Raw genomic sequence first — 12,809 nt, forward strand, 5'->3', positions numbered from 1 at the left:
AAATACAAATGAAATAATGCTCTTACTGACTTAAGAATTTCTCCAGTCAGGTCTTTTCTTTAAATTCAGTTTTTTTTTTTTTTTTCCCCTCTCATATAACTTCAGGTACCATTACAGGGACTCAGAAAACAAACTGGATATAATTTAGGAAATGAAAATAACTTAGATTGAATTGAAAAGATAACTAAGCTTTTACTTTAAAGCAATATTTTATCACCAAAAGGTAGCATTTAACCTTTCCAACCAAGTCATTTTCCACCGCCATTTCAAGTTTGTTCATATGACTAATAAAACCCAACTAAGCAACTTCCTTTGGCCTATGTGGTAAAATTCGAACTCCGTCTTAAAAACAACTGCTACTTATGTGGCAGAGATTAAATCGCTGACAAAATGAAGGCTTCAAATCATATTACCTATATGGACAGTTGAACTAAGTGAGGTTTAAAAGCAACTCGGGGTTTTTGTTTTTAAATTCTATTTTAGGCTTTGGAATGTTCACAGGGAAAGGTGGATGAGTAAGGGAGAGAAGGGACCCAATGTTCCAATCACAAGGATCTCCAAGAGGAGAGTCCCAGACGTTGTGGACCAATTTTGGTTTATATTAATAACAAGCGCTTGGACTCTGTAAAGATGCCATGTCAACATATTAGTTGGAACCATAAGGCATGAGATTTTGGTGACCTCATGGGCACAGCCAAAATTAACTCCAAGTATTTATATAACTGCCGGAGATGGCAGGGCAAAGGTTGCTTATAAATTTTTCTTTTTGAGTCAGCAAATAGGGTTTTTTTGGTCAGAGAGGAAGTGGGGTGCTTTGGGTCCCATTTTACAAATATGTTATATTTACACACACTGAATATTCTACCCACAATACCATTGGAGCGTTTAGATGAAAAAAAAAAAAAAGAAAGAAAAAAAGAAAGAAAAAAAAAAAGAGTTATTTCCTGTTGCTCACTAACTGAGAGGATGCGCTCTAGAGGTATGTGTGCTCTGCCTTGAAGCAAAAGCATTGTTAGTGGTTATCAAGGTAACATTTAAAAATAACTACCCCAGTACAAAAGAACTTCAGAGGAAATATGAGGGAAGCTATCAGTCTCCCTTCAAGTCTGGCCTTGAGCTGCATTAGACTCTAGCTGCATTCTCCATTACATTGTTATCCTTATCAAACAATGCAAACAATTTTAATGAGCTTATCTACTAGAACATATTGCCAGATATGCTAATGTAAAAATGATGCCAACCATACAGACCCACTCATTAATCAAAAAGCTCACAATACAATGACCAGGATCAGTCCCATCCTCAAATTAAACCTCCGCGAAATAGCAGGAATTACCTTCCCACTGTTTAAAGAAGGGCGGGCTCCCCCACCCATGCGGACGCTATAAACTCCTAAGAAAATGCATAACGGCACCCGGGTTTCCTCAGGTCCACTGCAGTCCAGTCTCTTTCTAATAAACCATGGGTTCTATGGAGAAAATTTTGGCGAATGTCTGACACCGTGACCTCTGCTGTCAATCCTTGCACCAATCAGCGAGCAGAATTCTTACAAAGCTCCATCAATCTGGCGGTTTAACATCACAGACTGCAGCTTAATCTAGAGGATTCCATCTTTCCTGCACACACACCAGGGCAAGCTCAAACATTTTTCTCGCCATCCTCCTGTTCCCTGCCTCTCGGCACAGCCTATCCAATGGTTCCTTTAAAATCTAAAGGAAAGGAGGAAAGGAAGTGCTACAGCCTGTCTCCCTTTGGAGAGGGGGGGAAAATTGCTTGCATTTTTATCAGCGTGGAAGGGAGGAGATGGAAGGAGACCCCTCGGAGGCAGCAAACCTATTCACAAAATGCTCTCCATCTGCCTTGGTGAAGCCTCAGCGCATAGCCAACATGACACATGAAAACAGACAGCAAATGATCACAAGCGCCGGGGCGAACGCACGTCTGCAGCCCGGTCCCGGCGCAGTGTCCGCTCCATTATATAACGGGCCGGATTTCCGCGCGCCCCCGCCGAGCTCCCCCGCCCGGCGCCGCGCCCGGTGCCAGCCCCATTACCTGTAGGAACGCTCCCCGCGCACTGTGTGCTTCCGGAAAGGAATGATGGTCCCGTTATCCTGGATGATGTCGTTGTTGTTCTCGCCATTTGGGGACAGGGTTTGGGTCGGACCAGGCATTGGCGCACTCCCGAGGAAGGGAACAAACCGCGGAGGGCTGGCTGGTGAGGAAGGTGGCTGCGTCTCGTCTTCCCGCTCGCCTGCTCCTCGCGCAGACCGTGCCTGCCTGCCGCCTGCTCGCTGGCTCCCTTCTCCCAGCTCGGCTCCCGCCCCGCCCTCCTGCGTCCCGCCCTCCCGGCTGCTGACGTCAAAGCGCCGGCAGCAGCCCCGGGTCACGTGGCCGGGCCCCGTCACCATAGCAACCCGCTAACTCATCACCTCGCCTCAATTCGCACAGGGCCGAGGCGTGACCATGCCAGCAGCTCCAGGCAGGCACCGGGGCAGGCCTACATCTGGCATGTAAAACCCCAGGCCACCCCAGGCCCCCCTTACAGACTTGCCTCGTCTGAAAACCAGCTCTTCCTCTAACCATTTCCTTTTCGACCCGTGCTCCAACTGCAGCTGTGTACACAAAAGAACGATTCAGGCAGAGGGGTGTGGGAGACCCTTTAACTCCTTCAATACCAAGATCTTACAGCATTCAAATTAAACTCGGTCTGGTCGCAAAAAAATATACAAAGACCTGGTGGCCTGCTCCAGAAAATGTACCAGACTAAGGGGGTTCAGATTTCCAGCTTCCTCCCCCATTCCCTCAACAGCAGCATCCACTTCCCCCAAAAAAGCCCCAAACCTGAAGACCTACGAGGAAACTGTATTTCCTTCGAATCAGTGCAGGCTTTACTTTAATTATGTGAAGATTAAAGATTGCAAATGAGATTTTCTGCAGAAAAGAATCCTCAAAGGGTTTTTAAAAAAATGAATAAAAAATAGCCACCATTTTAGAACATGATGGTGGTTACCCAAGACTTCCCATTCAAATTCTTAAATTGCCTCTTGATACAGATAATTAACTCCTTGCCATTTATTTTATTTTCATTTGAATTAAACCAGCCCAAACTCAATTAGTATTTGGAAGCTTTCAACATTCTAGCTGTTCTATATCATTGCAGTGTAGTTTTCAAATACACTGGACATGAGGCAGGTACTATTAGCATTGTCCCTATTTTAAAATGAGTAAACTGGTGAGATTAAGTAACTTGCTCAAGGTCACAGAGCTAGGAAGTGGTGAACTGGAACATCAAAATGACATGCTTTTTTCAATGTGATTGGACAGTACTGATCTATATTTAATGTGAGCTCATAAATATAGATCAAGGTAAGAATCAAGTACTTTATGTACACTCCCAACATGACCACTGTGAAAAGAGCTGTGAACAGAATTGCTAGTACTAGGCAACGTCGATGGATTAGATTATAAACTCTCAACAGACCCCAGATGCATCCATTTCTTTCCTCCAGAGAGAAGAGAGTTTAAAGGATTCTCTGCTTATCAAAAGTGGTCTCTGACCTTCTGTTGGGTGAGAAGGGAAGAACTGGGGTATAAAAGAAAGTACAAGGCTATATGGGCTCATCTCTTCACATCATTATTTGGTATATCAGCTTTATCATTTTGTGGTATAGATATTTTTAAAAAACCAAACAAAAAACAACCTTGTCATTCCCGACAATTCTCCAGCCTATCTCCCTGGTAATAAGTTATTTCTGGCATCAAGTTTCTAGAATTAGAATCAGAGAGTTCACAACCCAGATGGTAATGATAATCTCAAACAAGGGGATCTTTTTTTCCTATTTCATATTCTTCTTTTGGGCATCTTAGCTTTATTTTTCTGTCTTTCCAGTGAACTCATAGTGTACAAGTTGATTTTTTAAAATCTATATCTCAGCATACCTGAGACTTTCCCCCCTCATACAGTAAGAATCTACTTCAGAACTAAGACTTGCAAGATACACAGACAAATGTAAGTAAAAGATACATTGCAGGCTGAACTAAAGAGGCTTGAGAGTGTAGTCATCACTACAAAGATTACAGTTCCTCTATTTCTGTTACTGGTCCCATGGTTGTCAATTTCCTTACTAATTTGTTCCCTTTCACAAAAGCTTCCCCTTTCTTTAGGATAGTCTGAAGGTGAAAAGCTGTCTACAAATGAAGTATTTAATGTTTTCAGAGTACATCCTCTCATTTTGGGTTCTTTTTTTTTTTTTTTTTAAAGATTTTATTTATTTATTTGACAGAGAGAAATCACAAGTAGATGGAGAGGCAGGCAGAGAGAGAGAGAGGAAAGCAGGCTCCCTACTGAGCAGAGAGCCCGATGCGGGACTCGATCCCAGGACCCTGAGATCATGACCTGAGCCGAAGGCAGCGGCTTAACCCACTGAGCCACCCAGGCGCCCTCATTTTGGGTTCTTTAGTACAGCTTACTTCTCCATGATCTCATAGTTAAGTAATATATATGACATAACTGATATTATCATAGGGACTAAATTTGTCAGAATTTGAATGTACAGCTCATTGGCTGTATCAAATTATTTTGTGGAGACAGTACTCCCACTGTGTCTAAGTTGCTCATAAACAGAGAGGACTATGGCCAAGAACTTGGGTTGAGGTGAAGGGCAGTGAGTCAGGTGAAAGAGGGATCTAAGAGCTCCTGTAAATCTTTCTCTGGGACTGCCATGAGCCATGTTACGATGGAGGGACCCAGAGAGCTCCAGAGACCTGTGATGACCCTCTGAGACACTGGGGTAACCGGGGTAATAATTTAAAAATACTAAACAGATGTGTTTTCATTCCTTTTCCCATAAATCAAGTAGGCTGGCAGCCATTCTCCTGTTTAGCCCTAGGGAAAAGGAGAGGGCAAGTTCCACTTTGGGAATGAGGATGTAGGACACAGGGAAAATGCAGAAAAGGCAAGAAGGGGGAGGAAAGAGTCTACCCCTTCCAAATCCGACTGAGTGTAGGAAGAAGATGAAAGGTGGAAAAAGCAGGTCTCCAAGGGAGATGTTAAGAGAGGTTTAGCTTTGTTCGCAGGCTTTGCGGACTTACTCTGACCTCCTTTCCCATTTGAGACTCTGAGAAATAACACCTCAAGGAGTGTCTCCCCATCACCTCCCTCCCCAACTGGGCAAGGTTAGCCCCAGCACAATAAAGACTAAAATCAGTGGCTTGGTATGGCTTGGCAGAAGGGTTAGGGAGAGGCAAGGATAGTTAAAAAACTGAACCATTACCCAAGAGTTGGAACTACTCAAGGTCAGTCAAAATTGCAAGAGACGATAATCCTATGAATTGGCAAGTTTAAAACCATTTGTTTCCCCACCTCTCAGCAGGGTGAGGACAGTCACATAGATCAATTATAGAAAAGAATACCTTTGCTAAAGCATCTATGAACATCCAAGTCTGGATTGAGGTTTTGTCCTATGTGCCTAAGTGTTTCTAAAATAAAATACATGCAGACAATAAATCTCCAACTGCCCTATGGAGAAATGGCTCTTCTCATCAAGCATCAAGCATCATGATTAAAACTGGGGCTCTAGAGCCTACTGGAGTCCCCCGCTGGGTTTCACTACACGCTGGCTGTGTGACCTGAGCGAGTTACTTTGCATCTGCAAGATTTGGTTTCTTCACTTTCCTCACCTAGAAAGGAGGTGTAATGACACTGGTTTCATACGGTTGCTGGGAGATTAAGTTACAGAATATATTTAAGGTAGCTAACACAATGTCCAGCATATGACAAATGCTCTTTAGTGGTAAATGTTATTTTAAGGTATAGTCTTGTGTATCAGAAGCTGGTACAATAAAAAGAGAAGTCCCAGGCTTGATCCTCGAGGAACTCATAGGATTGTAGCGAGCAAGATAAAAATACCAGCAATTATGATACGTCATGCTGTAATCATAGCACCATATAGGGTGACATAGGCCCATAGAGGAGGAACACCCAATTCAGGAAGAAAATTAGGAAGTGGGTCCGAAAAGTTACCCCAAGGAAATATCACCGAAGCCTAATGAGTAATAATTATAACTATTTTTTTCACTTCCTCTGTGCAAGCTAGAATATAAGATCCTTTAGGGAAGGAGATCCAACTGTTTTGTTCACTGCTATCTCCGCAGCTCTTAAAATGGAGCCTGGAAGCCAGCAGGCACTAAATGAACACACCATTCATTCAGTTATTCAACAAATACCTAACTTGATTCTTACAAAACCCCGAATGACAAAATTGAGGCGAAAAGAAAAGTAACTTGTCTAGTATTGGACATCAGGTTTTCTTGGCCCCAAAGTTCTGATGCTCATCCATTAGGCTGTATGGTATTTGAAATAGAAATGGTAGTGTGGAGTGAAGATAAAAGATTTCTCAAGCAGCTATACTTCGGTACAGAGGTAGGCTAGGATGTGGGGTCTCTGGGAAACAGCAATATGTTTGGTATGGACCAAGAGCAGGTTACAGAGTGACAGGAGATCAGGCAAGGACCAGGGACAGAAGAGTGCCATGGCCCTGCTAAGGAGCTTGACCTTAATTTGGAAGGTGTTTTAGAACCATGAAGTACGTTAGGGAGAGAAATTAATGGTGAAATTTTCTTATCACCAAGGTCTGATGCCAGTAGTGTGGAGAATATATCAGAGAAGTCTAAAATGAATCAGTGATGAAGGCCTAAATTCAAACAGTGGCCAAGGGGCTGTAGAAGAAAGCACAGATCTAAGTTCTCAGGGTGTAACAGCTAGGATTATTTGACTAACTGGATGTAGGCACCATCATTAATGGAAGTTATGGGTGGGTGGTGAAGAAAGACATTTCAAATGAATCCCAAGTTTATGGCTTGGGTGGCCAAGTGAATAATGGTATCATTAATCAAGCTAGGAAATACAGATTGAATTGCCCTTCTGGAAGAAAGGTTCTCAAGGTGTTTGGACATTAAAAAAAAAAAAAAAAAAAAAAAGTACTTCTAGAATATCTGAGTGGTGAGAGAATGAGTAGTTACTGGGCTTCACATATAGTAGATGTTCATTAAGTATTTGTTGACTAAGGGAATATATGGGTCCTTGAATTTATTTGTTGTGTTTGACTTAGAGGTACATAGGATTTGAAGGAAATTATCTCACAGGTGATAACTGAAGTGGTGGGTGTTGGTGCCCTCAGAGAGAAAGAGAAAGCTTGCCATGGAACTCTTTAGAAGCTTAGGGATACAAAACAAGTCTGCAAAGAACTACTGAGGGGGATTTTTGCCTGGTGGGACAAATCAAAGAATAGTTTCGCTCTGCCCAAGGGACAAACAAGTTTCAGAGAGAAAGTCTCTCAGGCCAAATGTCATAAAGTTTGAATCATATAAGGGCAGAGGAGGGTTTCCTGGATTCAGAGAGGTGTTCTCAAATATATTTTTTTCAAATATATTTTTTAAGAGGTTGGATTTCAGATCAGATCCCATCAATGATTTCTGAAGAAAATAAATTATTCAAGTAGGGAGAACTGAAATTCTCTGCAAAATCACTCATATTCCGACTCATCTAAGATCTTTGAGGAAGGAGGAGATATTAAATCAAGGTTCATACACAGTATTGGCAACTACCCAGAATAAGTATTTGCACTTATTGCACTGGGAAAAAACGTTCCCAGAAATATCCCTTCAATATGTTCATTAATGAGCACCTGTTAGGCACCAGATGAACTGACCCTTCTTCTGAGCTCCCATTCTAGTGCGTCTATTGACCCCCCACCACCACTATTGGTTTTCAAATATTTAAAATGCATGTTTGGAGAGCAGGATTGCTTGGAGAGCAGACCCAGAGGATACAGAACTATGAGAACAACAAGGAAAAAAAGGGAAACCACCAGAAGTCTCAACACACAGGTCCACTCAAGGAGGACAGAACTAGGTACCAACACAGATTCTAATTTTCAGACTTTCTAGGCTATAGCACAATCACATTTCTCTGGAGACTTCAGTCAGTGAGCACCACCAAAGTCATTGTCTTTCTATTGCTCCAACATGTGAAGTTCATCTAGGACAGGGATTTTGTATTGTCTTGGATTTGAGAAATCCAAGAGATGATAGCAGAAAAGATATGAAATCGTTAGCCAGGAATGGCTGTTAATCCCGATTCCATTCCAGAAGCTCCTGCTCATCACAAATGCCTTTCCAGGTGAAAACTTGTTCACTGAAGCTGATAATCGCTGCTGTCAAAGGCATTCACAGCTGTCACACCACTTCGGATGGGGGCTTCTGTAGATTGTTATCACCTCCGATTGCAGACAGAATTCCACGTAGCAGTCGCACTCTTGCCCTGGGAAAAGTAATTTCTCCCATGTGTATGTTCTAGGACATTTTCCAGTACAGAATGGCAGGGACAGTTTATCAATCAAGAGCTTAAAATACGCCCCACACCCAAAATGATAGCAGTGGAATGAATATACAATTGGCCAGCCAGTGGTGCTGGCTCTGACATTGCATTGGTGGCATAGAAATGTATTTAGGATTGGCTCTTGTCTTTTTCACTGCTTTTAACCCCAAGACATAGCAGATTTTTTTAGTTCTTTCTTTAGATCTTATGAGAATTTTAAGATATGTAATTGCCTCCTGGTTTTTCGGAATAAAATTTTACTTAAAACTGGTGAATTTCCCCCCCCACCCAAAACACACCTAAGAGGTATGCTCATCCGTGATTGACTTTTGAAATTACCTATCAGCCACATTTATAGCTACGCTACTATTTTCATGCAGAATTTTGCAAGGATCCTCCCTATCTGCTAGTAAAATAGTGAGGTTTCTGTAATGTCATGACACAGGACAAGCCACTGCCCAAGATGTCTCTGTGTGCTGGAGTTTTCTAATTGGCTTTTCCTTGGATTTTCTCAAGCTTGGACTTAATTTTGTGGGATAATTCATAGGACATGATGGGAATGCAATTTAAAAACACAGGGCATTAGGATTTCTGTAATCATTCAATCAAACCTATGCAGTGTGAGGTTTCACTGTATTAAATAAGAATGTGCTTTTGAATTATACCAGCTGGCTGAATTTAAGGGCCTTAAATATGTTTTCCATAAAAATACAATGTGATGAATGTTAATTGAAGAATGTATTAAGTATCACAGAAATATAGAAAATACAGTAACCATGCCTGGGGAAACAGGAAAAGCTTCACCAAGGCAGTGATGTTTGTATCGGGGCTCCAGCTAGAGTCCTTCAATAAATATTTATAAAGCACCTACAATGTGCCAGGAACAATGCTAAGCACTGACAATATAGAAATTGACAAAACAGAGACAAGATGCCTTGGCCTCATGGAACTTAGCACTAGAACAAGTGTGTACATCATGGGATAGAGGAGCAGTTGGAAGAGAGGAGTTCAGGAAGGTTAAAGAGGGACCAGGGCTCTGAATGCCCGTTGTAAAGAGTCTGCCTTAACACCAAAGTTAGAAACCTTTTATTTGTAGAAGCGTTAGCAACATCTGCTGACAAAGATGTGGAATTTTAACAATGACAACAATAGCAATAGCAACACCTAACATTTATTCAATCCTTTTTGATGGGCCAAGTGCTATGCTTTAATTGAGTAAGTATATGAACTTATAAGGAGCGATTTTATTTATTTATTTTTTTTTTTAAAGACTTTATTTATTTATTTGACAGAGAGAAATCACAAGTAGGTAGAGAGGCAGGCAGAGAGAGAGAGAGGAGGAAGCAGGCTCCCTGCTGAGCAGAGAGCCCGATGCGGGACTCGATCCCAGGACCCTGAGATCATGACCTGAGCCGAAGGCAGCGGCTTAACCACTGAGCCACCCAGGCGCCCAAGGAGCGATTTTAAATCACCATTAAGGAGCGATTTTAAATCACCACTTTGTCAGAGGAGGTAACTGGCTAAAAATAACTTCGCCTGATCACCAGCCAGGAAGCTGCAGAGCTGGGCAGGAACATACCTGCCAGGTGTCCATCGTCATTCTTACTAACAACAGCCTGCCTTCTAAAACCTTGGTGTGAGAATGCAGAATCTAAGGTTCGGAAACAGCAGGGATGAGACATCAGACATCAGAAGTTCGGGGAGGTAAGAGACTATAGATTGCTGCCCTGAAGGCAATTAATTCAGTCTAGGGAGCAAGGAGGTAAAGCCATGAAAAAACTGAAGGCAGGGGCAACCAGGAAGGGATGGGAAGCTGTTACAGAAGAGCACTATCTGTGGAATTAAGGGATTAGAAGAAGTAAAAAGATAGGAACTGAAAATTATGCTTAAGGAAAAGATGGGCGGGGAGGGGTGTCTTTTCTTACCTTTATTGATAGTAATTAACTTTTGATAATAATTATTGATAGTAATTAACTTTTTTTTCCTGAATAAACTTTAACTATCAATGCCCATTTCTAAAAACTTTTAAGATTTTATTTATTTATTTGACAGACAGAGATCACAAGCAGGTAGAGAGGGAGGCGGGGCCGGGGGTGGGGGGAGCAGGCTCCCTGCTGAGCATAGAGCCAGATAGGGGGCTTGATCCCAGGATCCTGGGATCATAACCCCAGCCGAAGGCAAAGGCCCTGACCCACTGAGCCACCCAGGGGCCCCTCAATGCCCATTTCTTTGCTATCTTCTGGAGGGGAGAGAAGATCATGGGCTTTTTTTTTTTCTTTTTTTTTTTTGGTACTTATTTCCGAAGTTAAAATCTGCTTTCATTTTCACTACATCAAGATTGTTGTAATTCAACCATCCAGCTAGAGACAAGCCTATTTGAGAGCTCTTACGGAAATGTGTCTGACCCAAGCTCATGAAATTCTTTCATTTCCTTCCCCTATTTTATTTCCATGTTCAAATTGAGCACATCTTGTTGAACTGACTGGGTAGGACAACTGAAAAAGGATAAAAGGCATCTGGGCTCAACTGAGTGGCAAGAGAAATGAAGAGACTGTGGGTTCCATTAACAATCAATCTTCGGAAGGCACAAAAGCTTTCAAGAGAGGATTTCCTTAGGGCTCCCAAAAGTCAACTAACCCGTTTGGTTTTATTTCTGACTTTGATATTAAGAAGTTCAAACTGAGTGAAGGGACTCACTAACATAAATGTGAAGCCAGGAGGCAGGGTACGTGAGTGGTGAAGAGAGTAGTTCTAACAGGTACCGGGGCCTTCAGAGTTTCAGAGCCGCCCACAACTCAGGCCACCAATGGCAAACAGAGACACAGGGAGGGTAGGTCTTCTAGAGCCTGGGGCTTCTCTGTCAAGTCTGGTGTACTTGGCACCAGAGCTGTGGCTCACTGATGTCTCCTCTACAGTGTGTCAAGAGAACATGAGGCTAACAGCTGGGAAGCAGTGTGAGTAATGGAAGAGAAATTTCCCAATTTCTGACCTCATCCAAATAAAATTTTTTAAGAAGAAAATTAAAGAAGCTAGTTCATTAAAAAAAAAAAAGCAACTGGAAGTCATGAAGACTAAGTTTCTATCAGAAATGGTTTAATTAGAGCCTATACATTGTTTATTCAAGAGCTTAAAAGCCAAGTACTCTACCTTCAAGTTCTCAATTCACATTCACTAAATATCTACAGAACATGAAGTGTCCACCTACAGAGTATGGAGCACATGAAGACAAAGGGTCACTTTCAACCAGCTTCCATTTAATTAATTAAAAATATGTGAAGTTATCAGATTCTTAGGAAATACAAAAGGATCTTAGTCTCAACAACATATGGAAAGCCACAAGAATTTAATAGTCAGCTGATAGAGCTACAATCAGTTCTAGCTCTCCTACACCACCTGCCTCTCCTACCTTCCCCCAAGCCCCTAATTCTAGTCTTCAGGGAGGATCCCACCAGCCTTCAAGGATGCAATGGGATTATTATAAACAAGAAGCAATGGTATGTCTAGTGAATTTTTATTATTCATGTCTTTCCATCCTGCTGGGAACTTAAAACCTTGTGATTCTAGTAGAGTTTGCCAATTACAATATTCCATCTTCCTGGTCCTAAGGATTGATTGAGTTAGACCTATGATCAAGCTGTTTAGAATATTTCTCTAGCATTTAAAAAACTATTAAAGCTGTAATGTGTGTGTGTGTGTGTGTGTGTGTGTGTGTGTGTGTGTATGCGCCCATGCACTTGTGGTGGGGGGCAGAGATAATTCCCTCCTTACTGAAGATAACACTTTAGAATTGAGAAAATAATATAAATTGTGGGGCAGAAATAAAAAGCATCCAAATCAGAAAGAAGTAAATTGTCACTATTTCCAGATGATAGGATATGGCATAGAACCCCCATCCCAACTCCAAGAAAAACCTGTTAGAATAAGTAAATTCAGTAAGGTTGCAGGGTACAAAACTAATTTACAGAGCCAATTGCATTTCTATATAGTAATCAATTATCAGAAAGAGAAATTAATCTCATTTACAATGGCATAACAAAGAACAAAATACCTAGGAGTAAATTTAACCAAGGAGGTAAAAGACCTATACACTGAAAACCATAAAACACTGATGAAAGAAACTGAAGATACAAATAGTTATTCCATGTTCATGGATAATATTGTTAAAATGTTAATACTGTCCAAAGCAATCTACGGATGTAATGAAATCCCTATCAAAGCTCCAATGGCATTTTTTTTCAAACAAAAAACAATCCTAACATTTGTAAGGTATCACAAAAGATCCAGAATAGACAAACCAATCTTAAGGATGAAGGTGGAGGCATCACACTTCCTGAGGTCAAACTATATTGTAAAATGGCACTAATAAAAAAAGATTGGCACTGGCACAAAAACAGACACATAGATCAATGGAATGAATAGAGAGCCCAGAAAT

The 12,809-nt window shown here is 41.6% G+C and overlaps 1 protein-coding gene across 3 annotated transcripts in view; it reads right to left on the minus strand.

Moving 5' to 3' along the window:
* The window catches only part of MAPRE2 (microtubule associated protein RP/EB family member 2), a 153,568-nt gene that overhangs the window by 92,658 nt on the left and 48,101 nt on the right, over nucleotides 1–12,809 (minus strand). Inside the window, exon 1 of one of the 3 annotated variants that reach the window (XM_059140737.1) lies at nucleotides 2,053–2,334. The exons of the other annotated variants lie outside the window; for them this stretch is intronic. Within the exon in view, the coding sequence (XP_058996720.1) occupies nucleotides 2,053–2,171 (119 nt within the window). The 5' untranslated portion in view covers nucleotides 2,172–2,334. Of the gene's footprint in view, nucleotides 1–2,052; nucleotides 2,335–12,809 lie in introns of those variants that run through there. 3 annotated transcript variants of the gene reach the window in all.

Source organism: Mustela lutreola, chromosome 11 (assembly GCF_030435805.1).
Source record: "Mustela lutreola isolate mMusLut2 chromosome 11, mMusLut2.pri, whole genome shotgun sequence".
NCBI lineage: Eukaryota > Metazoa > Chordata > Mammalia > Carnivora > Mustelidae > Mustela > Mustela lutreola.